Here is a 27,288-nt window from a genome sequence, read left to right as displayed (position 1 = left end):
TGCACACCATGCGCTTCGTTGAAATACCCCTGGGCAAAGGAAGCCTCTCTGCATGAGGTTCCTGGTCTGACAGAGAGCTCCTTTCTCAAAACACTTCTGGTTGCCCAGGCCTTTCTGGGTGGCCTGGCTAGTGATGGGGAAGAGGAAAGGCCCATTAGAGAGCTCTGTTCTCTCTACTTTCTTACATGACTGTTACCTTCCTCCCTCGCCATCACTTCATGTTGGGCATAGTACCCAGCCTAGGGGCAGAGTCTGGGCCTGGCCCGGGCCAAGGGCTGATGGTTTCTGCTGCAAGGGGCCCCTTGGATTTTAAGAAGAAAATTCCTCGAGACATCGGCTTGGGGACCCATACAAATGTTTGGATTTATACGTATGTCCTGGCAGTGCCAAGAGGTTTTGCTCTGAGGTGAGCTTCGGCCCTGGCTCCGGGGACCGCCAGTGCTGCAGAAGAAGGCCAACCCGGCCCCGCCGATGCGAGGCCGCCGGGCCCGCCTCCGCCGCAGGGCCCGCCTCCGCCGCAGGGAGAGCGGCTGCAGTGGCTGCTCCCAGCATGGGGCCCTTGGGCCAGGGGCCGTTTTTTCCCTGACTGACACCTGCCCGGGCCCGCCCTCAGCCGTACACCTAGGGGCGGGCGGTGCTGCGGCAGCGGGCGGGGCCGGCGGCGGGCTGGGCGCCGCCATGCGATTTCGGGCTAAGATCGTGGATCTCGCCTGCCTCAACCACTTCAGCCGTGAGTATGCCAGGGCAGGGGGGCCGGGTCGGAGGGCGGCTGTGCCTCGGCGAGCGGCCGGGGGGGCCGCCTTTCACGGGGAAAGGGAAGAGGAAAGGCTGTGCGCGCCGGCGGCCCCCGGCCCGTGGTGGGCGCCGTGAGGCCCAGGCCGCGGGCCCAGAGGCCTTTCCCGGAGCGGGGGGCGGTGCTTTCCTTCGCCGCGAGGTGTTTTGGGAGTTTCCGTAGTATCACGAGCTGCTTTTTTGGAGACTGAACATTTCTCCCCCGTCCCCCTGGGACGAGGTGTGTGAAGCGGTTACCGCTGTAACGTCTCCCTTCCTCCGCCAGGTGTAATTAACACAATCGCCAAGTTAGCCAAGACCTGCACCCTGCGCCTTACTGTCAGCAAGCTGTATTTCATCCTCTCCGATAAAGTAGCAAATGGAGGCGTCAGTATGTGGTGTGAGCTGTGCCAGGTAAGCCCAGGGAGGTTCAATGACCACATGTTGTTAAAAATCAGAGCATGCAGTTGTGTCTAGCGTGTGAGGTGTTTCTTGTACATGTAGCTCTCACCTGAGATGGGCCAGGTCTCTGGTCACTGAAGGCATTCTGTTTTGCAGGACTGCCTTTTAGTTGCACAGGCCTGGTGTTTCTGGCCAGACATCCCTTTTACCTTGGTTGTCACTTCAGTGTAAAGCTTCAGTGTGTACTGGCTCACAAGGGCGTGTGCCCTTGGAAACAGGAAAGCATAATTCACCCATCATACCCCTTGTTTTGAGGACAGTCACGTGTTAGTGAAGGATCTGAAATTAATAGGTTTAGCCTGAAGCAATGGGCCTTCATGCTTATGCAGCCTGTCTTGATTCCTGCAGATGATGCCAGGCCGAGGAAGTCTTCCTGTTGTACATGCAGGTCTAAGCTTAAGGTCTGATAGGTAAAACTTGCCCCTCTGTATTTTTTTTTCATTTGCTTTATTTTATTTCCCAACTTTCAAAAATTGTAGGGGAATTTCTTCGATGAATTTCAGATGGAAGGAGTAGCTGCAGAGCACAATGAAATCTATTTAGAGTTGGTGCCTGAGAACCTGTCGAGAGCGTTAAAAACTGCCCAGAGTGCTAAGGCAGTGAAGATCAAATTGACTAACAAACACTGTCCCTGTCTCAGAGTTGCTGTGGAGCTAGTAAGTGCAACCATGCTTTTATCTCCATTATTAAGAAAAAGCTCTTGAAAATTAAGTGCTTTTCCTAAGATCAAATAGAAGCTTTGGTAGTCCTTGGTGTAATTCTAGAAAACTAAATAAAGAAAAATAATGCCATTTTCCATTTCACTAGCCTTTCCTGCCATCATGGTTAGTAGCACACACAACCAGCTTTGTATTTTCCAAAAGGCAAGGAAGAGGTGGAGGAAGAATGAAAGCTGTGCGACTGAAACACCTTTTTCTAATGTCCACTTTTCTCAATTCCTTCATTCTCTAAATCTTCTGTGGATTATTGCCTTCTCATTGAAGCCATTAGGTGAAGGAGGTTTCAGTGTAGTGTTTGGCTCTTTGTTTTGCTTTTGATTGTCCTGCCATTCCATTTCAAACTGCTGTCTTTTCAATTTTTTTTCTTGTTAACACTTCTTCACTGATTTGCCTCTTCAGCTCTAAGGATAGCTTATAGATACTAATGACTGATACCTCACCACCTCTTCCTTATTCAAAAGAGAAGTCCGCTTATTAGTAGACCGATAGGAACCTATGGAAAACTGAAACTGAGTGTTTGGGGCACTCAGTTACAATATTTCCCAAAGTGAAAAATTTGAATTCAGAATTCAAGTCCTGTTTTTAACTGTAAGAGCATCCTCTTTCTCCCCGAAGCCATCCTTATCAAGCAGCAGTAGGATTGTGACACATGACATTCCTGTGGGGGTTATTCCCAGAAGATTATGGAATGACTTCAGAGAGCCCAGTGTGCCAGACTTTGATGTAAGCCCTATTTTTTATATTCTTTACAGAAAGGGGAGGTTGCAAGTGAAATGTTAGTGCTGCGGAGTATAATACCGGTGGGTTTTGTAGAGGAGGTGAAAGGAAAGAGGGAAGGCTGGAGGCTAAAGGTTTGGAGAGGGATGGGACATGGCTTCCATCTTGACAAGAGAGTCCAGAACCTGTAAAAACAGAGTAGGTCGTTACCGGTTGTTGCTGTGATATTCAGGGTGAAGGAAGGGAGGAGCAAAGGACTTGAATGGCTTTAGACACGAGCACCTCCAAACCACACAGGTTTAGACTGTTTCAACTGTTTAGGTATCAGGTGGCCCAGATAATCTGTTCTTTCTGAAATTTATGGCCTGCCTGGCAGAGTTAGATATATATGTGTTTCCGCCTGATTTTTATATATCCTCTCTATATCCTTTTTGACTTTTAGCAGAGTTGCAAGGAAAGGTCTTTGTGCAAATGTGTTCCTATTTGATGTTATGGATGTCTCACCGCTATAGCTAAGAGTATTTAAATTATGAAGACATATGACTCAGTAGAAACTTGATGTATTTTGTTCTGTTATTTCAGATTTACACCGATGCAATTCCAGAAATGATTACAGTACTGTGGGAATCATGTTCTTTCCTTTTTGGCTATAGTTATATTAACTGCTCAGTAACACAGAAGTGGGTTCATGTGAGAATCTGATCTGCAAAAACCTTGTCTCTATTTTGAACACAGACTTGGGGTAGTATGTCTGAAGCAATTGCTAGAGCAATGGCCTGTTGGTATAATGGAAAAGAGTTCCTCTGTTCCCAAGTCATTTGCTGATTTCAGTTAAATACTGTGCTCCCTGCACTCAATAGATAACCGAGTCCAAAATAGGATTGAATCAGAGGGAGAAATAAATGCATCACATCCCAGTCACACCTGAAATATTTGTGCAAATGCAGTTCTTATGTCTTTCTAGGTCAGTATTTACCTACCAGTGCTGAAAACAATGAAAAGTGTTGTGGAGAGAATGAAGAATCTCAGCAATTCCATTGTAAGTTAAGGCACTTCATGCGTGTGTCCTACAGACCTTATTTTATCTTGGACAAAGCATGTTTCCCGGTTACCCAAACTGGTGCCCCTGTGTTATATCTTATTTTGGGATGGGTCAGACATTGAACTAAAGGCACCTGAAGACTGTGTAAGGGCTGAAGAGAATTATAAGATTTATTTTGGGATTTACACTGAAGAGCTTGTCTTGGGCTTGCCAGAAAGTGGTGCTCTTTGTACTGAATCCTTGGAAGAACATGGCATTGTGTTGCTACAAGCCAGTCTTTATAGCTGGTAAGAAATCATGGTCCTTCAGGAAGCTTGCTGGAGACTTTCCAGGTGATTGCATTAAAGAAATGCCTACTGAGTGAGTCTTGTGTTAGGTGTCTGTGTGAATGAACTTTAGGTAAACTTGAGGTAGGATTTAAACGAAATCCTACTAATAGCTCCTGGATGTCAGCCTGTGCTTTAGACACTGACATGGTGGGTTTCCAGTCCACACTGGGTTTCTGGAGTGCTGGTGGGCCTTCCAGTGAAAGAAGCCCTATGCAGTTGGCCAGAAAAGGGGTTTGTTTTGTTTTGTTTTTTTTTTTTTTAAGTTGTTGCTCACAGTCACCAGAATTGGCTGACATGAAAGTTAGTAAGTAAGCATAGAGCTTTGGAATAGTTTGGTTTTGGGGCTGTTCATACCAATTTTGATAAATGGAAAATTTTCTGTAAACTGAAAATGGGACAGTCTCAGTCTTCCAAGGCTTGGAAGAGTTGAGAGATTACCCTGGGTTTCTGGCAATTTTGCATATGGCTGTCATCCTGCAAATACAAGAGTAAGCACTTCAAACTCTTCTCCTTTGTCAATTTTTTGGGGGTTTTATTTTTCTCTCTCTTTCCTTCCCCCATGTCCTTAGTGGAAGTGCTTACACACAACTAAGCACAGTGTATGACTGCTTTGTTTCCAGACTTGAGGATCTCTTCTCACACAGGATAGCTGTATGATGGATTGAACTTTGGTGTTCAGCAACACTCAGAAGAGGTAGCATATTAACACTCGGCATACCTGCCTTCCTAAGTTCTTTACCTCCTGTTCCAAAGCAGGAAAAGAAAGAAATCTCCGTGAAAGCTTTGATAGCTCTAAGAGAGGAGGCAGACTACATGCATCCTCTGCATGCTTTCCTGTTATTAAAGAACAAAACCACCAAGTGTCATAATTAAATATTTGTGCTAGATACATCCTAGAAGTAAAACTGGTCAAGATCAGTGCTGCAAAAAGGGCTTAGAAGCTCTTCCAAATAGTACTTGGCCATTGTTTGGGAGCATTCATCTGTGGGCATGTTCCATTGTATAGGAGATTCTGGCTGTGATATGAGCCTCTTTTAAAATTACTGAGAATTCTTCTAATCACAGAAATGAAGTGGTTAGATGTGCTTTAGGAATCCTCTGATCTGCTTGGGATTTGTGTAAGACCATATATAGTCTGCTTCTGGTTGGACACTTTGTTGGGATGGAATTTGAAAGCTTTCAGCACTTTCCCAGGATTTCTAGCAGTTTGAAGTCTGCTTGGAATTCCTGCTCTGGTATATCTGTTTTCTGGTTTTAAGTCTTGGAAAGCAACACTGCAACTGCAGGTCAGCTCTTGGTGCATCCCATTTTCTGTGTGTGTCATATGGACCGTGTAGATGCCTTTCTGTTTGTTGAAAAGCTGGATGGAAATGCAGGAAACCTGGCATTTCTCCAGCTTCAGTCTCTTAGTTCTAAAGCCTTTTCCTCAGCACTTGAACTTCCCAAAGCCAGTACTTGTTCTAAAAGTACTGGAGCGCAATTGAATTTCTTTCTTTCCATAATTTCAGGGAGGTAGGTCTAGGATAATTCACACAGGAATGATAAATGTAGCTAAACATTAAAATGTTCAAACCATGTTCAAAAAGTACAGTTGAGCTGTGAAGGCACTGAAATGCTTCTGGAAGCCTGTATTCAAACAAAGTCACACTTCCTGTAATTCTGCAGTATGAAAGTGGCTTGCCTAAAATTGAGATTGATTATATTGCAGGTGATTGAAGCAAACTTGAGTGGAGAAATGAACTTGAAAATAGAAACTGACTTAGTATCTGTAACAACACATTTTAAAGACTTGGGAAATCCTCCCTGGGGTAAGTTGCCCTGTGTGTTGCCTCTTGTGTCTGTCTGATGTCATTACTTAAGTGTGATGCTGATAACAGTACTTACCTTCTGTTAGTCCTTACAAAATAGCATCAAGTACTTTGAAGTCTTCAAATGAAACCTTAAAAAGAAAAGTGGCCAATGGCTGTTTCATGTTTGTGGGTGGGATCTCTTCCAGTATCCTTGACAGCTTTGTAGGAAAACTGGGCTTTCTCTTCCTTGCACTGCTGTTTCTGAGAAACAACCCATTTAAGTACCAGCTGTTCTGTGATTACCAGGTGTGTCCTTACAGGTGATGAAACTCCTTCTGATGTTTTGACTAAGTGTTGTTTTCTTAACACTTTTAGCATCAGAGGATGGATGTCAAAGTTCTGATCAAGGTAGAGATCTGGAAAACATGGCTGAGGCACGCATAGACATCAAGAAGCTGCAGCAGCTGCTTGCTGGACAGCAGGTCAATCCCACAAAAGCATTGTGCAGTAAGTTCAACAGCTCTGTTTGCAAACTCTGGTTAAGGAGGGATGTTTGCTATACGTGTAGTATCAGCAGAACAGCATATCTTCTGTTTTGTCTGTTTGAAACTTGACTATTTTTACTGTACCTGAGGACTTAGTATTTCTATTTTTAGGCAGTAAGCTTCAGCCTTAGGCATTTGGGGAAGATTTAAAAAAAAAAAAAAAAAAAAAAAAAAATTAAGGCAGGCCCTTTTGTAAGTATCAAGTTGAATACTCTGACTAATCATGGGTGTCTTCTTGTCTTTGTTTTGAAGTTGTTATTTTTTATTATTATTTTGAGGTTGGGGTTTTTTTTTTTTTGAAAGTCTTAAAACAAAGCCCCTAGTTTCTAGCAGAGAAACTGGGATTTACTGACATGTTTGTTTTGAGGTTTTTTTCTCAGGTGCTTTCTTACATTCAGCACCAAATTGATTCTAATACCAAAATGCTTTTTATGCAGCTAGTGTTTCTAACCACAGAAATGGTATGTTCTTTCAGCAGAAGCCTATGCAGGGTTTTATGTCCTACTTTGATAAATCTGTGTGCTTTTCCTGAGAACATCTATATGTTATGGTTTAGTGTAGATGCCAAGAATTTCCCAAGGAAGATTTAAATCATGGGTATAGCATTATAGGCCCATACATTATGTATTTCCTTTTTGGTATCAGCTTTCACAGACTCTTTAGTAATGCTTCATAGACCCTCAAGGACTTAAATATTACAGGATGATATGCCTAGTCATACTTCTGTCAGAAGTGGTGGAAGCATTGTATTTTTATGGTGGCATTCTGTAGAAGATGTAATTTTAATTTATTTTTCCTGCTTTAAACTGAATTTGTGGGTTTTTTCTCTTTACAGATATTGTAAGTAAAAGAATTGTCCACTTCATCTTGCTCCATGAGGACGTTTCGCTTCAGTATTTTATCCCGGCACTTGCCTGAATGTTTTGGGATCTTGGTCATTTTCCAACCTGAGGCCTTTACCACGACGTCTGAAAACTTTCATGAGTTGCTGGAGTACTCTCATGTGATACACTGTTAGATGCAGCGATCAGATGGACATTATTTCCATATTTATGAAATTATTCAAAATATCTCCTCATCCAGAAGGCCATTTTTGTGAAGAGTTACATGCTATGAAAGACACGGCACTGGGAGGCTGGCATACCTGAGTGTTACGGGGAGCAAACCTGAAATTTTTATGTGCTTTTGGGATGCTTAAAGCTGTGGGGAAGGCAACGTAATATTTTTTTTCTCCTCAACAAACATAAAGGTAGAATTGACCTCTGGAGCTGCTGCTGGGTGTATTCAGTATTGGACAATGCAGCTCCGAGTTAAGGGATCTCTGAGCAAGCTGTCATACCCCCATGGAGCAGGAGAGCCCTCTGGAGGGTTGACAGATTGGTATTTGCCTGGGCAGGTAAGCACAGCCCTCCTGAAGTGGTACTGGATTGACTTCTGTTCCAGCAGTGGTGTGTATGGACTGGATGGTGCTGCATGTTGTGCAGCAGAAATGTGTCTGAGGCAGAGGGGCTTCCTGTGGCTCAGGAGCGTCTGTACCTGGTTGTATCTTTTGATCTGACTTGCTCCAACGTATGTACCTCCGTAGTTCTGTTAGTGCCTGAACTCGTGTGCTTAGCTCTTGGCCTGAGAGGATGAGATAAACTGTCTGAATTAACCTTGTTAATGTGGGCAGTGAAGGTCTCTGTGTACAGAATGAATATCATATGAGGATGTGTGTGAACACAGCAATTGGTGTGAAATAAAGGGCCAGTTATCTGTGGATCACGTTTTTTCCCCTTTCCAGATGGAAAGTGTTGTACAGCCTGCATCGTTATGATGTCAGACATGGTGAGATTGCATCTAGGCTCTGATACCAAGCAGCCAAGAGCATGACTAAGTTTCACTGACAAGAGTACTGCCCCTGCTTCTACTTCCTGGTTATCTTCTGAGGTCTTTTCCTCCTTATTCCATGTGTGATTGTGTTTGTATTCTAGCCATGTTCCATATAGCCTTTGGTGTTCCACCAGGTTTTGAATATCTTGTGAAACTTCTCGTTTTAGAAATAGTGAGTGAGTCTTTGCTCAAATGGGACTGGAAGTTTCTGTTAGAGACTAACTCTTGTCGTGGTCGGAAGTGGGGTGTCGGGTTTTTTTATCAAGGGGCATTGAGGTTAAGGGAGCAATTAATCTTTCTGTTCTTGCAGATGCAAATGGTCAAGAAAAGACTGAGGGAGAGGCAGTGGCCTGGGAATGTTATGCTTCTTTGCCTTCTTCCACCATTTTTATTAGATTAACCAGAAAGCATCTTCCAAATCCTGTTAGTTTTCATAGGCAACTGCAATTACCCAAAAAATCTGTGTAAGATGAAAATAGCTGTACACCAGGTTAAGCAATTGCATGTTAAGAGGTGTGTGGTAAATATTCCGGGGTTTTCTCTTGAGGAGAGGGGAAAAACAGCCAAGAGTATGATACAGAGTATGCACTATGGAAGTAGGCTTTGAAATCTTTGGATTTTCATCTTTGAAAAATGCATTCTGAATAATCGTATGGAAATTTCTTATCCTATACCAGAAAAAGTACTAGTAATAGTGGCCTCTCAGCTATACAGGCTCTATGATTGCTATTTTTAAAAAGAGATCAGAAGGTATAATTCCAAGAAAATGTGGGCTTTTTGGGTTTGGTTTTTTTTTTGTTTAATAAATAAAAGTGAGAGTAATGCTGGTACAGGTCAAGGAGTATGCAGTGAGATGTCTCTTTCATATTCTGGAGGGGAAGAGGCTAGACGGACCGACAGAGGTGAAGCCTTTCCAGCCCTGGTGTTTTCTTACCCTTCCTACCTAAATACAGCACAAGGATACAGCTTGGCCCTGCCATCCAGTTGATGCATACCTGCTGATCAGAGGGAAAATAACACTTACTCGGTTTAAACCTGCCATCATCTGTGAGTCCAGTTGTCAGAGCCCTGAGGGCAGTACTGGGCCTTAACAGCCCTAAGCAGCCTCACCAGGGACCCCTGCGCACCCCGTGATCCTATTTCAGCTCAGGCTATGGCATCCTGTATTCCCCTAAGCTATGTTGTAGGTAGGCCTGGGCCCAGCCCTGTTCCTGAATTGATGTTTGGATTTCCTGGACTGGCTTTGGATGGGAGCTGTTGCTCTTACCACCTCGTTCTGCTTGCCTGGTTTTGGTTCTATGGGCCTGTGCCCCAGCTGTAGGGGTGCTGCCTAGCCTGCATTGTGGCCACACTCTGCTCCTGGCTCCTCCACGCTCCTGGAGCAGCCTCGCTCTTCCTGCTCCCTAATGCCAATAACGAGAAGAAATATTTCTCATTAACAGCCCTAGCTGGTTCCATATGACAAACCAATTGTTTTATGCCAGAGAATTTTTGTTGTGGCTTAAGCCACCAAGACAAAACAGAGTTGTGAGCCACTGTTTGGACTACAAAATAACTGTAAGACCATCCAGCTTCTCTCCAACACTTCGTTTCTCCTAACACACATTTCTGTTATGGGATGTTAGGAGTGGCCATCACCTCCAGCAGATCTGGCCCAGGACTACTGCACAGCTGCTGGAGCCCAGCCTCAGGTACCTGTGTTCCAGGGATGTGTATGCCATGGCTGAGGAATGTAGCTGCTGCTTTCCCACTTGCAGGTTCAACCAGCAGCGAAGCTGAGCTTGTGTCCCAGAGACACATACAGACACACACAGGACGCTGACATGGCTGGTCACAAACTGTCAGACAAGCCGTGCCTCCAAATGCATCTATATATGGGACCCCCATAAAACAAGCACAGGCAGCCATATCCCCTTCCTCTTCTTCATCTGGCAGAGGCAGAAGGTCAGTAGTGCAGGCACACACTCAATGCTCTCTAGGTTCACAAGCACATATGCATTTGTAGATCCCTTGAATACTGTCACTGTCTGCTTAGTACCCCTGCGCAGGTCCTGGGCCTCTTACCTGCCCCATGGGTCCCCTATTTGCTGGCTCATCCAGGTCAGTGTTTGCTAGCAACCATACAGCAGTCACACTCTTGTCTCACAGGCATCCCATACTCACAGGTCCCTCTGGATATAACCACCGACCCTTCACCTGCCCCAGCACAGACCCAGGCTGTCCTACTCACTGGCTCATCCAGCTTCACATTTGACAGCAAATGCACACCGCATGCACACCCAGTTTGGGGAACACACAGACACTTGCCCCTCCACCAGCTAGCACCAGGTACATGGGCTGTGACCCACGGTCTTGCTCTAGCCACCAGCACCAAGCCCTGTACCTGCCTCACTCATGCCTCCCCCAGTAGTTGATTTTTGGGGCACACACCATTCCACACCCCAGTGGCTGGTGGCTGAGACCCCTGCACTCACTCCAGTAGCTGACACCACAGCCCTGGGGCACCTACACCCCGGGTCTGACTCCAGTAGCTAGCACCAATCCCACTCATGCTGTTTCCTCCTATAGCTGGAACCTAGTCCTTGCAGCACATAGACACACAGGACAGAGAGGGAGGTTAAGCAGAGATAGTGAAGAAAGGACTTAGGACAGACTGCAGTGCTGAGCGTATTGACTGACCCTTTTTATATACCTTTCTGCCTGCTCCCCCTTTGTTTCTCCGTGCTCCCCCCTGCCCTGCATGTTGCCTCATCAGTTGGCATGTTTCCACCCACCCCCTCCAACATGCTGGTCCCCGAGGTTTGCATCTTTATCAGTTGCAAAGTCCCATTTTGCTTGTGTTGTGGGTTGACCCCGGTAGGCAGCTCAGGCCCACGCAGCTGCTCTCTCACTCCCCCCGGTGGGATGGGGGAGAGAATTGGAAGGGTAAAAGGGAGAAAACTCGGGTTGAGATAAAGACAGTTTAATAGGTAAGGCCATACGCACAAGCAAAGCAAAATACGGAATTCATTCACTACTTTCCGTCGGGTGTTCAGCCTTCTCCAGGAAAGCAGGGCTTCATCATGTGTAACACTTAATTGGGAAGACATACTCCTTAACTCCAAATGCCCTCCCTTTCCTTCTTCTTTTCCCCCAGCTGAACATGATGCCACATAGTATGGCATATCCCTTTGGTCAGTTGGGGTCAGCTGTCCTAGCTGTGTCCCCTCCCAACTTCTTGTGCACCCCCAGCCTATTTGCTGGTGGGGCGGTGTGAGAGAGAAGGCCTTGACACTGTGTAAGCACTGCTCAGCAGTAACGAAAACACGGGTGTGTTATCAACACTGTTTTGGTCACAAATCCAGAACACAGCACCATATGAGCTACTATGAAGAAAATTAACTCTATCCCGGTCAGAAACAATATAGCTTGCAGATTCCTGATAGCCCATCAATTAGTGTGAATGACCAGGGTTTGGGTTTTTTTTTTTCTGGTTATTGTCTTTGTTAATGCTAATTGGTCAGGTTTTATATCTGTATATTTGTCTCCTTCCTTTTCCTCCTCACCCCAATATAGGATGTGCTCAATCAGATAACCTTGCTGGAATAAACATTCTCACACTCCCACATACACTGCCTCTCTTACCATTTGTCCATCAGTTTTGTGTCCCTTTATGTTCCTGTTTACGGTTTCCCCCTGTGAGAGACTGAAAGACTTAATGTATGTTGATGTCTCAAACATTGTGGTGAGACAAGTTAAGGTCTCCATAGCGACAAATTAGGGTCTGCATAACAACACTAAACCACTGGTGAGAAGCCAGTTGGCACAGAGGCAGGAAGGCATGTTGGAGGATGAGCAGTTCTGCCTTCTGATGTGCCTTACAACTCACCATATATGGCCAGAGGTCATACAGAGTTCATATGAGGAAGGGGCTCACGACCACCCAAAAGACCCCTCGAGACTGCCCCCCACAATGGTGCCTGCGCAGAAGATCAAGAACATTCTGGAACAAGAACTATATAAGTCCTCAAGGGGGCGGGATTGGTGCAATTGCGATGCAGGAACTGGTCTATAAAAGACACAACTCCAAGGAGCCACATGCATGCCCATCACCGGAGGATTGCCATACCTACCATCATCATTGCAGGATCCAAGGGTGGTGATCTCTCCCTCTCTCTCCTCTTTTTTTCCCTTTCTTCTTACAAGTATTTTAATTAGAACCCACATTGCCTATCGTTACACTTTCCTAGTTCAGGTTGCCTACCGTTATGCTTTCCAAGTTCAGGTTGTTTTTCCCATCAATAAAGTGTTTAATCAATTGTTTGATGTGGTTTCACCTTAATTTGGCCCAAGGAAATCACAGAACTGCCACGAGTCTCCCTGGGCAGCCCAGTTTGGATCATGACACCTCCTTTTTTTCTTACCCCTTTTTTGCATGGAAAAGGTCCTTGGCCAGATACCCTTAAAGGAGCAGTCACTCTTCTTCCACATACACTTGCTGTTTTCCATGCTTTCACCCTTCTTATTCTGAAGACTAGCAAATGATTTTATCGAAACAGAATTTGGTTATGGTTTATCATATAGTATATACTTAAATGATTCTAATTTTTAATTGTGGTATTCTGAAAGTGGGTATTAATGCTTGCAAGTGACTGTATACAATTGCTTTCTTGTAGCTGTCTGAAACTCCCTGTGAAGGTTCTTTGAGGCTGCAGGTAAGTGGGAGCAGCTGGCTATTACTGGCTCTTTCTACAGTGAGCTCTCTAGTGCTAACTCTGTTCTCCTGTCTCATCATGTTTACTCCTGTGGTGTGCACACAGGCCCTTCAACAAACTTAAATAACAACAAACAGTAGATAATTTGTACTTAATTATTATCTACTTTCTACAGAGTACACTGCATGAAGGACTTCCACAGTTAAACAAGGGGATAAGACTAAACTCTGTAATGTTTTTGGCCTCATTCAACTTAAAATTTTGTCCAGAGCAATCAACTTCTTCCTTGATGAGTCAATGGGGTATCAGCTCCCAAAACCGTGCAGGTATGGATCTACTTTTTAGGTAAGTGTTATTTTGTGAACACATTATTTTGCATAAATAACGTACATATTGAAATCCTTACTAAAGGCTACTGAAGAGTATATGAAGTCACTGACTTCCTCTGGTTCCTTGATAGACCCAAAAATCAAAACCAGGGAGAAGAGGGGATTTTTCCCCTCCATTTTTAAGGGAGCTGCTGCTTTTGTGTAAGACTGTGCTGCACATCCACTGTGGTAATGGATAGTGAGGGTGGTGAGTGATAGGTATTGTTGAATTTTATTTCAGGATCACATTTGTTAGATTTTAGTATACCTGTTAGTATGTGTCCCAAGCAATTCTATACTTTGTATGAGTGATCCCAGTGGATTACTTGGTGCCTTCCTCAAATTACCTGTTAATTTTGGAGAATGTTTCTTGGAAACATCTCTCTCCAAATTCAGCATCTGTATTATGGATTGAAAATTTGACAATTTGCTGTTGGCAGGTGCTATAAACAGTTCACTGCAAATACATTTACATTGATGTGGACCGTATACTTTTCAAGCTGTAGTCCCATTTCTGCCGTGTTATTAAGTGAGACTAAAAGTGTCCTGGTTTCAGCTGGGATAGAGTTAATTTTCTTCCTAGTAACTGGCATAGTGCTGTGTTTTGGATTTAGTAGGAGAAGAATGTTGATAACACACTGATGGTTTAGTTGTTGATAAGTAGTGCTTATGCTAGTCAAGGACTTTTCAGCTTCCCATGCGCTACCAGGCGCACAAGAAAACTGGGAGGGGGCACAGCCAGAATAGTTGATCTGAACTGACCAAAGGGCTATTCCATACCATATGACATCATGTTCAGTATATTAACTGCAGGGAGTTGGCTGGGGGGCAGCGATCGCTGCTCGGGGAGCGTCTGGGTATCAGTCGGCGGGTGGTGAGCAATTGCATTGTGCATCCCTTGCTTTGTATATTATTATTACTATTATTATTATATTGTTGTTATTATTATTTTAGTTTATTTTATTTCAATTATTAAACTGTTCTTATCTCAACCCAGGAGTGTTTCTCACTCTTACTCCTCCGATTCTCTCCCCCATCCCATCGGGGTAGGGGGAGTGAGCGAGCGGCTGCGTGGTGCTTAGTTGCTGGCTGGGGCTAAACCACGACAAAAAAAAAGATATTTTATTTGGCTTTCTGAGCCACATTTGTTTACTTTAATGTATAACCAGTTATTGCCAGAATGGAAGTGAAATAATGGTGTTTAGCAGAGAAGTATGCTCTAGTCTTGCTGATGGAATATGTGGAAGGACATTGCTGTCTGGGTTGGAGGGCCAAGCACAGGGACTGAGTATCACACCTGAATGTCTCAGGCAAATAACAACTTCAAATTCTCTCTTGATATTAACATCTGTGTCTAACACCTTTCTTTCAAACAAGTGAGCTGCATGTACTCTGACACTCCATAACCTATAGGCAAAGCTTAGAAGTAGTTTAATTTTATGTGACTGAGACATCAACAGTATTGGGAGCAGGGACAGAAAATTCTGCAGTTGTTACTTGTTTGGTTTATATAAATTTCTGATTTTTTTACTATAGACTACTTCGGTCTGTAAATCTTACTGTACCACTCTGTAAGATGGGGTGGGGGAAAAGGATCACTGTTCTTCATTTCATAAATTTTAAGATATAATCAAACAATTCAGGCAAATGCATGCTTTATACTGTTGTTTTGAACCAATTGACACTTGGGCTATTGAGTCACTAGGTCTGCCTCCAGAAACGACAAGAGGGGTTTCTCTTTTCTTCGTTAGGAATGTTTATTTGAATGTGTGGGATGTTCAGCCTCTGGCTTTTCAGATTGAGTGTTTTTGTTTTGTCAGAAAAGAAAACAAGTTGAGGCATGACATGACCATATGTTACAGTCAGGAAGGCATTTGCTGCTTGTATTGACTTGAGGTCATGCAGCACTGAGCATCATACAACACCTAAGCGATGGGCTTGAGGGCTTCAATATTATGTTCTTGGGAAGCAATTGGACAAGATTTCTCCCTCCGATGGCAGAAAATCTTGAAAGTAGAAAACTTGACATGATTTTTCTAGTTATCCTGATATTTGTATTTGAGATAAGCTATTGCTGAGTTATGCTTCTGGAGAGATTTCTAGCTTCCTGACCTAGTATTTCAGTTAAAATAGTAGTAGTGCAGTAGAAGGCAGGCATTTAGCAGGTGAGTAATCTGGAATTGAAGCTTTTTGAACTGGTGAGGAATTTGGGATCCTAATGTGGAATTGTTCTTGGAGGGGGTGAAATAATACCAATTTGTTATGCAGCTGTAAAGAGAAGTTCAGGAGCAGTCTTGCTAAGAGAAGTGGCTTTAAAACATTGTTTTGTTGCTGTGTATTAGAAAAATCTGAAGAACAAGCATGATGTTCCTGTGTATTGTTTTATTACCTGCAAAAAGACTGAAAGTTTAAGATAAGAATGGGGAGAAAAAGGATTAACATCTGCTAGTCTAAATCACTCAGTTTAGGTCTCTAAGTTTAGGAGAGCTGTGCGATTAGAATAGTTTGTCAAATAGTACAAGTGGTTTGCATTCCGAAAAGTTGGCCTGAAGAGGGTGCTCACCCACCCCTGACCAACACCCGCTGCTCTCTGCTTTCCCAGTTCTTTCCCTGAGTTTACATGCCAATGAGCTTTTCTTTCTTTGGAGCTGGGGAACTGATTCTGGGTGTTCCTGTCCCTGCCTTGTAAAACCTAGCAGATTCCTTAATACCTACTGAGGAGCCAGATCCATGCATTCTTAGTTAATGCCCTGGCAAGAGGATGGAGACAGGGACTGAGGGATAGGAGGGAAGCTGCTGTACCTCCATGCTAACTTCTGTTACTCTGAAAAGCTGCATCACAAGCTCCTCAGATTCCCTCTGAACTTTGTGCACCTCTGAGGGGCTTTTCTAGGCTCTTCTTAAGGTCTTCCTCTGCTTTGTGGCTTAAACGTGTGTACCAAGGCCTTATATGTGTATGTTCTTCTGCTTATAATTTCCCTTTCAATGAGATACATTTTATTTTTTCTGTCTTCTTAGTGAGAAAAGCCCTCCTTGATACTACAAGATGTTTATTGAAGCCACTTGTATGCCTGTGCTACCTTAATTTTGCTAAGCAGGATATGATAGAAGATTTTTTTACTCTGTTGCTGAAGGTGATGTTGTTGATCTCTTTCTGTGCTGGTACATACTTGGAGTAGTTGCTCCTGAACATGAGTATGTGGTATACAAGGTTATGTGTGTCCTTTTTGTGTGTTTACTGGAAGTTTGTGCCTTAATTTTAATCCAATACCTGTTACATTAACACCTCTGCAGCTGACTCAGAGCTTTTGCTTTTTCTGTCGTTTTAAACTGACAGGTTCCTACATTGCATTGGTATATTTTGGTTCTGCTTTCTAAGGGAATGGTGCTGCATTTTCCTGTTGTTCTGTTCAGATTTCATCCATATATGTAATTGTGGTTTTTCTGATTACTCAGTTCTTTTTTTTTATAGCATTCTAGTTCTCCTGTCCTCTTCATCTGTTTTGCACCAGGAGGTGCTGGTTTTTTATGATCCCAGTAAAAAAGGCACTCGGACACTGTAAAGTATCACTTAAAATACTGTTTATTAAAGGTAACCCTATAAAGCAAGAGAGGCTCATATAATCTTATATCCCTTCAGATGCTGGGAACACTGGGTTGTGCAGCTTCAAGCAGGCCTCTGACCAGTGCACAGCACGCTGTGCAGATCCCATCTGTGGAAGGGCCATCCATTTTGGGATTCTTACTATGTTGTAATATTTTTGCCTACTTTCAGTGTGGGACTCATGGCTCTGTGTGCATGGAGAGTGGGACATGTTAGACTTTGGCCCATGAATCTTGGAATGCACTGGACCTGGCATGAATAAAGTGTGTTGGAAGAGTGCTTGGGTGCAAGGGAGAGTTGGTAGCCACACTTCCATGCCTGGCCTACGGAAGAGAGCGTGTCTTCTGGCATAGAGGAGGGAAGACAGGCCATACCTTACTCAGCCCCCAAACTAGAAGAGCGGTGCATAATGTGGTGGTAGGGATATCTCGTTGCAGATTGAAGGCAGGCAGGCAGGCTGACAGCACCCACCATGGCAGGGCACCCCATCCTCCATCATACCGGCTTCCCACGCAATGGAAGGAACAGTCTTGTGTTTTCTGATGAGGTTCTCCCCAGGTCACACAATGTTTGTTTTCAAGGGATGAATTAAAAAAGAGCTATTACTTCTTTCCCCAATCTCTTTTATTTGGATGAAATGGGTGTCATGGCAGCTGTGCTTCTCACAAAATGAAAGTTACAAGATAACGGAGGATCCACCCCAGCACAACAAAGTGTTGTTAAATATTAATGATTTTTTTTTTCTTGTAAAGAGTTTCTACTCATTTATTGCAATCAAAGAGCTTGAAAACCTAGCACAGAAGTAGTTAACATTCAAAACAGAGGAGGCAAATAGGAGAAATGCTGAAGTTACCTTCAGCTTATATTGCTGAAGTGCTAGTTTTGCTTCTTTTTTGGAGTAGAATGGATGGGTTGACTGTAATTCTTTGGATTCAATTCACAGTAGTGTGATTGCCATTAATCTATATTTAAATCACAGTATTGTCCAGAAACATTAACCAAAACAGTTGTTCTGGGTGCAGTGCAAATTGGAAGTTATTTATGGAGCACAGAAACAGGTTTTTACGGAAGCTTGTAATATTGATCTATCTGATGATCTTTTGAAAACTAGTGTAAATCCCTCACTATTGCCATTAGATATTGCCTAAGATATCCCCACCCATTTTGTATCAGACACTGTATCAATTTCCTATTGCAGGGCCTTGCTTTTCAAGAAATCTTTCCATGTAAATGTTAACTGTCCATTTTGATACACTACCGACCTCTGCTATCTTACATTCTTTTAATTCCTTTTTTTAAAGTATGTCTTAGAGCAGCATTGAAGAGGGTGAGAGCATAGAACTCTTTGAACCAACCACCAGCTGCTAAGATAGTGAAAACCAATAACTTTCTTTACCAGTTATTTCATTCTGGCTCTGAGGGTTTAACAGAAAATTATCTGCTCTGCCATTTCACATGCTATTTCACTCTTGGCTAAATAGAGTTTAAGTTCAGATGCTGCAGTATCTGCTCTGATCTGACATTTAGCAGTACTTCCATTTAATCAAATTTCCCCTGACTTGGAACATCCAGGATTCTGTCAGGGTTAGGTAACAAGAGAAGACAAACTTGTCAGAGGGTAAATTCTAAATATAAGACAGGGGATTTAGACAAGATGTTGGCCTTGTCTCGCCATCTGTCCCAGGGACCAGAAGGTGCTCTCCATCCCTCACATCCAATCCCATTTGTCTTGTTCTGGCATGAGCCAATTCTGTGAAGTAGCCTTACACAAGCAAGTCCCTGGCAAGTCTTCTGTCCTGTTGAGAAAGCCCAGGAGCAATGTAGATGTATGTTACATTGCTTTTGACTTGCTGCTGATTTTTCAGATGTACTTGCTTTTAAATTCACCTCCACATTGAACTCTGTCTGACCCCAAACAATTTTTATATCTTTGCATTGAGTCACAATAGCTGTTAAAGAGCTTGGGCACTTCGTGATTCTTGGATTTGATTTTTTGACTCTGCATATCTTCCATGAAACTTTTTCAATCATATTTGCTCTATCCAAATTTACCTGTGCCACTTTAATATTCGGTTATATTCCTTGGTTAGAAGGTAATAAGAGTTAATTCAGAGAATGATGGCAAGTCTGTGAGTTTGATTGGAACAAGCATTTTAAGTGTCAGCCGTGAAAATTGTTCTTGAGTTGCTTCAGAGATTTAGAAGATCCTCGGATCAATTGTATTTCTTCACATGCAAACAGACTTCGTCCAATTCAAAGTTAAATCTTGCTTTGAGTGTGTGGTTTGTGTGTTGGGCTTCTTGGTGTGTTCCCCACTTGAAGTTTGTAGCAAGTAATAATAATATGTAGCCATGCAATGGCTGAATAACTATCTGACAAACTGAATCCATTTGCACTTTTTGTAACCATCTAAAACAGACATGTCTTACAAGCTCAGCATTTGAGGACATTAGATCTATTTCACATTCTTTATAGTTGTCCTAGTATAATGTTATGTATTTTTGGTTTTCATGTTAAATTCTGCAGCCAATATGCAGGTCTTATTAGACAAAACTTCTGCAGTCAGAGGGTCAACTCTTTGCTGATATGGGTAGGAAAAATCTCTCTTCTTTCTATAGAAACTTATCTGTAACCTTCTCTTGTTTTCCTTGCTTTCTGGCTACACACTACTATATTAGTGATCCTTATTTTTATGCTGCTTTAGCAAAACACTTTGCATATATTCTTTTTTTTAATGCCACAGCAATTCAAAAAGAGTGACTTTTTTATTAGAAAAATAAAACAATAGAGGGTGCTAAAGAGCTGTGGAAAAATGTATTACTCTGCTCTCTTGTAAGAAAAAAACCAAAAAGCTAGGAACAAGCAGTGGACCTCAGTTAACACTTATGAGAGGGTGTGATTTGTGTAGTCTTTCATAAATGACGTTTCTCAAATGGGCAGGTTGCCAGTGACTAAATGTAAGACTGGAACTGTTTAAAATTTGTAAGTTACGGAAAAAAAGATTGTTCTAGAGCAAGCATCATGAATGACCCAGGTCAAATTATTTAGGCATAGACCCTGAGAAATGCTGAACTCAGCTGAGATTAGGTGGCTAAATAACTTACAGGATCTGGACTTAAGCTTCTTGGTGCTTCAGTGCTTCATCTGTAAATCATAGAATCATGGAATCATAGAATTGTTTAGGTTGGAAAAGACCTTTAAGATCATTCAGTCCAACCATTAACCTAACATTACCAAGTCCACTACTAAACCATTTAAGGGTAGAGTAGCAATTTCATGTTTCCTGGCTTGGTGGATGGATTATTTATAATGAAAGTAAAAAATAGGAATCATTAGGGTTGGAAAGGACCTCTAAGACCATCAGTCCAATCATCAACCCAACACCACCACGCCTACTAAACCATGTCCCAAAGTGCCACATCTGCCTGTTTTTTGAACACTTCCAGGGATGGTGACTCCACCACCTCTCTGGGCAGCCTGTTCCAATGCTTGACTACTCTTTCCATGAAGAAATTTTTCCTAATATCCAACCTAAATCGCCCCTGGTGCAGCTTGAGCCCATTTCCTCTCGTCCTATCGCTAACTACTTGGGAGAAGAGACCAACACCCACCTCGCTGCAACCTCCTTTCAGGTAGTTGTAGAGAGCGATAAGGTCTCCCCTCAGCCTCCTCTTCTCCAGACTAAACAACTCCAGTTCCCTCAGCCAGTCCTTGTAAGACTTGTGCTCTAGACCCTTCACCAGCTTCGTTGCCCTTCTCTGGACACGCTCCAGCACTGTAAAACGAGTCTTTGTACAGTACAGCCGGGTGCAATACATGGCAAATAAATGTGTGAAGGATTTCTGGTGCATTTGGCTTCTCTGAAAGAGGCCTAAATCTAAATTCTACCCTTTACTTCATAGGTATTTACTCAGGGACATCTTTATTCATGCACGTCTCGGTGAATAATCAAGGAAACAAACTGTGTGAATGTGTGTGGGCTGGTGCCATAAATGTTTGGCTCTCCTTTCCTTAGGTGGGAGGACATGTGTTCAACTCACAGTTAATTAATAATTAATTTATCTCTCACTTTGTGATGTACTATTGGTGACAATCTGAAGTACAATATATTTCGGTTCACTAAAGGAATGTTGGACTTCCCATTCTTTGTACAAAATAATTGGCTAATTAGTTGATTTTTCTTACACTTAACAGATTTAAAGACACAAACATTGACATGCCATTGTCATGGGGGTTTGTTTTGATTTGGCTTGGCTTCTTACCCTGCCAATGGTAGCTATTTGATTTGTGGTGTCTGTGAGCCTGTGTGGCTTCAGCACAAAACTGAATATAAACACAATGGAGGGCACTTAGCTCCTCTAGAGCAAAATTAATCCTTGTGGTAGTTTTCGTAGACAAGAAAGTCACAGAGCACCTGCCTCAGGCCCAGGCCAGTGTGCTGAACAAGATCAAGCATACTCACTGTCATGGTTTAGCCCCAGCCAGCAACTAAGCACCACGCAGCCGCTCGCTCACTCCCCCTACCCCGATGGGATGGGGGAGAGAATCGGAGGAGTAAGAGTGAGAAACACTCCTGGGTTGAGATAAGAACAGTTTAATAATTGAAATAAAATAAACTAAAATAATAATAACAACAATATAATAATAATAGTAATAATAATATACAAAGCAAGTGATGCACAATGCAATTGCTCACCACCCGCCGACCGATACCCAGACAGTTTCCTGAGCAGCGATCGCTCCTCCCCAGCCAACCCCCCCCCCCCCCAGTTTATATATTGAGCATGACATCATATGGTATGGAATAGCCCTTTGGTCAGTTTGGATCAACTATCCTGGCTGTGCCCCCTCCCAGTTTCTTGTGTACCTGGCAGAGCATGGGAAGCTGAAAAGTCCTTGACTAGCATGAGCAGTACTTAGCTACAACTAAAAACATTAGTGTGTTATCAACATTCTTCTCCTACTAAATCCAAAACACAGCACTGTGCCTGCTACTAGGAAGAAAATTAACTCTATCCCAGCCGAAACCAGGACAGTAATACATTTCCCAAGCCATAGCTGAATTTTTTTAATTAGTAACATTTTCTTCATGTCCACATTTTAAAGACTCTCACAGAACGCAGTTCTGTGCAACAGTTCTAGACATTTCAACCTGTGACTGTGTAATTTTCAAGACTGACAAGCTTTTCCATCAACCATAAACACCATAGGCTGAGGTTTTACTATAGGGCAGAGGTTTTCCATAGCCAATGCTGCAGGCCTTGCTGCCTTATTGCCCCTAATTCAGTATGAGAGTTCACCACAGACTCCTGCCTGTCTGCCTAGGTGTTGTGAAAGGAAATCTGGACACAAGGGAATGGTCGCATCCTGACTTACAGTCCTCCCACTCCCCCCTACATGTGCAGTGTTGATTCAACCAGGGATATCAACTTGTCAAGGTAAAAATCTCACAGCAAAGATAATTTTGACCTTTTTCCAGGAAAATGCATATATTTTAGCCATGCAGTTAATGTGTTCCCTCAGTTTTACTAGGATGTGCTTATTTACTTCTTTGGAGGATCGAGGGTTTAGCATCCTTCAGCAACATCCCATTGACTTCAGAGTTCCATTTTCATGTATATACTAATTTAAAAAAAAAGAAAGAGTGCTCAAGTTGCTACGAGGTGATTTTTCTTTAGAAATAGAAGGCATCTGCTTGTGATGTGAACAGTTTCCTCACTTACTTTGCACTATAAAATGGCATTTGTACCATATATTTGGGCTTGTATTTCTGTAGTTGTAAAAGCCACATGTTGTATCTTTCTTCTTTACATACTATTTTCAAGCTGCTTGACAATAATGATTTACCTTTGACAATGCTGCCTTTTGTGATATTTTTTATGGATAAAACTTGCAATTTTTATAATTTGCATATATAGCTTTTATTCCCAATAAAATTGCTTTTTGGGCTAGACATCCAGAATATTGTTGCAATGGAAATAGTGAGGGATTACTGTATTGCTTCTGTCTGAACTTGAATTTGATCCTGTTCCCATTTAAATCAGTAACAGAACTCCCCCTGGCATCTGAGAACTGTGTTAGCTGGCTGTCTATCCTATAGACTGCATTGTACCATACCTCAAGACTACTGTCATTGTTTTAAATTTTTTGTTTCCTGATTTGCCATTATGAACAAACTTTTTGCCCCAGTGTAACTGTCTTAATCTCTGCTACCAAGCATTATCAACTCGTTATCATGAAACAAAAAATGTTTATAATCATATTGTGAACAAAGACTTTACTTCAGAGAGAAAAATGCTTTTTTCACTGTTATTCATGAGGCGTTTTTTATGCTAAGTATGAAAATCATCAGCAGGATTAGAGAGCATATGGGAATCTGATCCTGTGTAGACTGCTGGTGATTTTCCACCACATTACTTCTACTGATTTCAGGAGACACATCTAAGAAACATGTGACAAACAACTACTTTGACATAAAGATCCCATTAATCCCCATGCCGTAAACTATGTTGATTATTACCGATGTCCTGCTGATCTTTACAACTCTGAGAGAAAAGAAAGTGAACATTGTTTATGTGCAAGATCAGTCCCTGCTCAGTGCAGAGGCTGTATTATGCACTTACCTCACTTCTATTTTGGGTGGCTCTTCATGTGCATTTCCACTGCCCATGGACATCTGAATATCATAAATGAGGCTAGTGTTATAAGGAGTTTTGGTGCCTGTTTGTTTCAGTGCTGCTGGCCGTGCATCTTGTGCTTCCCACGATGTGCCATGAAGTTGCAATTGTACCACTTCCTCACAACTCACAGCCCAGCTCTATCCACTCTGCTTTGGCCACAGCTGTCCATACTCAGCCAGTGGCGACTCTTTAATAGGAGTTGAACAGAATTCAGGAATCAAATTTCCTGCATAAAGGTGTGCGCTTGCACTTAATTAAAGATAATACAACTTTCTAACAAAGAGGCCCTTTCAGTGTAGGCAAAATTTTCTTCCTGAATTCATAAAGTGTATGTTGGTCCCACATTTTGTTGGATCCTCTTATGACTGGGTCTTGATTAGCTGCCTGTGTTTTCCCATGACACAGCTTATTCTTCAAACTGGAGTGATTGTAGCATTTTTCTGAGGTAAAAAACCAGTGAAATAATCAAACTATATTTACCCATTTATAGAACATGTTCAGACCCTCTTTCCAGGATGAAGAGGGCTTTGCAAGTAGTTGTGATGGGATCATTAGGCTGGTAAAAGAACTGGAGTCTGAAGATGGAGACCTGAAAAGCTGTTCTGAAGTGGTCTGGTATACACACTTGGCAGCAAAACTCTTCACAGGTCTGGACATGCCTAGATGCAAAGGTCAGTGGGGTCTCTTCCGCACTTCTCAGGTGAATATGCTACATCTTTTCCCCCCGTCTGCACAATGAAGCTTGACACCTAACTAGAGAGCTGGAGATCTGTCACAATTTAAATGAATGTTTTGATGGTCAAAGCATTTCTAATTCCTGGTCAGGAGAAAAATTGCTCTTTTAGCTTTGATTGTAAAAATTTAGATGTCACATTTGCCTGACAGAAATAGAGAAATAGGAACAAATGTGTTCTTAAATCATTTATATATTCAAAGGCATTAGAATGTCTTCAAGTATATTAAATAATAAGTTTCTGTCATTCTCACCCCAGTGTGTGTCCAGGAAAATAGATCTTTTGAAGCATAATTTCTCCAAGCTTCTTCTATGCCTTTTCTAATAAGAAAGTATTCATCCAAATAATGTTTGGGTTTGATATATCAGAAAGGAAAATGTTTTCAGCGTGAAAAATTGTAAAAATTGTAAAAAAATTGTAAAATTTTACAAAAAATTGTAAAAATAATATAACAGAAAAGCCCCACTAATGCTGTAGAACACTGTACTCTTTCTCTAAACAGCAGTTCCTTAACTGTATTCACAGACTGGCTTAAAACATAAATCATCCTTTATCCGTAATTCACACTAGCAAAGACTGGTGCAGATCTGAGGATTAGACACCAGAATGATAACTCTGTTTCCCTTCCGAGTTCCAGAAGAAAGTCCATGATAACTTCATCATGCACAGCTGATGGGAAAATTTTCTAAAAGCTTCTATTTTTTCTTAAAATTAATCAGATAATGTTTGGACTTCAGGGGCAAGATGAAACTCTGCATTAGATTGCACAAGACAAGAAGCCAGGGATAATTTCTGGCAGTACTCTGAAGATATATGTGCTGCTTAGAGTGAAGCATATCACCCTAATAAAAATAATCAGAAAGCTGGTCTTCTCTCAGTGTTAGTTTAGTTCCATCATAATGCAGATTAAGATGTCTACATCTGTGTCAAGTTATTTCTAGTGAAATGTTCGAATGTCTTGCTATCAAGGCCAGACCAGGAGCTTTCATATAATTCACTGAGTAAAGACCAGATGAGGTGATGACATGCAAATGAGCAGAGCTCAACCCTATAATATGATCTAGCTATCATTTTATCTTGTATAACTACTTCACTAACTCTGTGGTGAAGATGTCAGTTCAGCTGAATGGGATATCATAACTACACCTACCTTTTGATTGCAGTTTGGTTCCTGAACCTATCATGAATAGTGATGAAATCATATCCCAAATTGACTGAACAATTTTAACTGACATTCTAAACTAAACATAATACTAAAGTGTTATGGATTAGACCCATTTGCACAGGGAAAAAAAGCTTAACATCCTGCAGAAGGCTGAATGTCCTGGCGTTTAGTTAATTTTTAAAGTTTATTATTTACTTCCTGCTTCCCCTGTTCCAATTGTTTTGCAGTTCTTGTCAAGAGAAACAGTATGAACTTGTTTAATGAAATTAAGTATACTTTCAAAAAAGCATGAGTCTGAATGTCTTGACAGAAATCAACAAATACAGTAATATTAATGTCAAGAGGCCTGCACTTTTATTTTAAACCGTGGTGTTAAATAAGTGGTGTTGTCTGCACCTTACAGATTTTGTTTTGGTTGGTGACCAACCTGTGCTTGTTTTTATTACAGACTTTTTGTATTATCCTGCCTAAATCTGGATTTTTCAGCCTTTTCTGGACTGAACGATTAGTTCAAAAATACATGTGTATGCAAAATTGGAGCATTAACATTTTAAGTTTTAAAGTAAAGAAACTGAGAAATTTACTTAACTATATGCTGCTGCAGCAGCAGAAAGTTGTTAAATGCAATCAGTTACTCGTAGAAACTGGAGTCTTGGATAATCCCATAGACAGAGACATGTTTTATTAGTAGGAATTATCTTGTGAGGTTGTATGTTTCAGTTTCTCCTATTAAGGTTTACAGGATTAGACCTATGGGATTGTTATGTTGAAGTTTGTGTGAAAAAGGTAGAGGCACTGGATTTTCTTTATATAATCTAAACCCACTTCATTTAGATACAGTCAATGACTTCATGAAAAAATAATGAAATAAACATAATGAAAATGAGCTACTGCAAACTAGAAGGCTAAGCACAGGACATGGTGTCAGGATAACTCAGTTATGTCTCATTTTTCCCTTGGGATAAACTACTTGGAGAGGATACAGAGAACTTGAGATGGGTTTTAGACCTTGACTTACTTTGGTTCTTAATCTTGCCAGATCTTCTGAGCTTATCTTGAGATGCTGAAGAACCCTGCCTCATCTCACAGCCCCTGACCCTGGCTCATGGCAACCCAGGGATGTCTTCAGAGTGGGCAGTACTGAGGCATTTATTACTGTGTTGACAAAGATGGTTCTCAATAACGTGGTGGTATTGGAGTGTAAGTTTCCATCTCCTAGGTCAGGAGTCAATGACATTGCTGGGGAAGAAGCTTACTCAGTTGCTCTATTCCTCTAATAGGTCAGAGGTCTTTTGAGGTACATGGCAATTACTGTATTTCTGCAGGTAAGGGACCAAGCATGGAAGATTTCCTCATCTTCTGAGAGGAGCGAAGAATAGGAAGGCTGCAGCAGAACTGTCTCTCTGCTTCTCTCTTCTCTACGCATTGATAAATTGAAGTGAGGAATGGGCAAACTTACTCAATTAGAGCAACAAGAGAGTTTCTCCTTTTCTTCATGTCTGGTCAACCTGTCAAAACTGAACACCTACAGTCTTGCCTGCCTTGACAGAAGACTGGATGCCAGGTTGCATTTGCCTGGCATGTTTGCCCATATTTCATGAATGTTTTTCAAAATTAAGGAGACAAAAATGAGACTTGATAGAGCTTGTAACCAGATTAACATAGACAAGTTCCTCCCACCCTTGCATGAGAGGTGCTCTCTGGTCCTCCTCAAACAGCTGTCTCACTTAATAGAACATTTACAGAGGCCTTTCACCATAATTAACAATTATTACTTCTGCAACCAACAGTTCAGA

At 42.1% G+C, this 27,288-nt stretch overlaps 1 protein-coding gene across 2 annotated transcripts; it reads left to right on the top strand.

Annotated features, from left to right (window-relative positions):
- Nucleotides 1-669: 669 nt before the first annotated feature.
- HUS1 (HUS1 checkpoint clamp component) lies at nucleotides 670-9,141 on the top strand. 2 transcript variants are annotated; one of them, XM_075704758.1, is made up of 8 exons: nucleotides 670-730; nucleotides 1,058-1,185; nucleotides 1,713-1,889; nucleotides 2,568-2,675; nucleotides 3,634-3,708; nucleotides 5,749-5,848; nucleotides 6,206-6,337; nucleotides 7,211-9,141. In XM_075704758.1, the coding sequence occupies exons 1-8, from the start codon at nucleotides 679-681 to the stop codon at nucleotides 7,291-7,293; spliced, it is 855 nt and encodes a 284-aa protein (XP_075560873.1). In that variant the 5' UTR covers nucleotides 670-678; the 3' UTR covers nucleotides 7,294-9,141. The 2 variants fall into 2 exon arrangements, with proteins under 2 accessions (XP_075560873.1, XP_075560874.1); XM_075704759.1 differs by lacking the exon at nucleotides 2,568-2,675.
- Nucleotides 9,142-27,288: the final 18,147 nt, after the last annotated feature.

This window comes from Pelecanus crispus, chromosome 2 (assembly GCF_030463565.1).
Source record: "Pelecanus crispus isolate bPelCri1 chromosome 2, bPelCri1.pri, whole genome shotgun sequence".
NCBI classification, from domain to species: domain Eukaryota; kingdom Metazoa; phylum Chordata; class Aves; order Pelecaniformes; family Pelecanidae; genus Pelecanus; species Pelecanus crispus.
The sequence above is the reverse complement of the archived record's forward strand: the minus strand, read 5'-3'. Positions and strand labels throughout refer to the sequence as shown.

Excerpts from the sequence above, each read along its gene's own strand:
- HUS1 (XM_075704758.1), top strand. The coding sequence starts at position 679 with ATGCGATTTCGGGCTAAGATCGTGGATCTCGCCTGCCTCAACCACTTC. Across the intron at positions 3,709-5,748 it reads AGAATCTCAGCAATTCCATT|GTGATTGAAGCAAACTTGAG; the intron begins GTAAGTTAAGGC and ends ATTATATTGCAG. Across the intron at positions 6,338-7,210 it reads TCCCACAAAAGCATTGTGCA|ATATTGTAAGTAAAAGAATT; the intron begins GTAAGTTCAACA and ends TTCTCTTTACAG.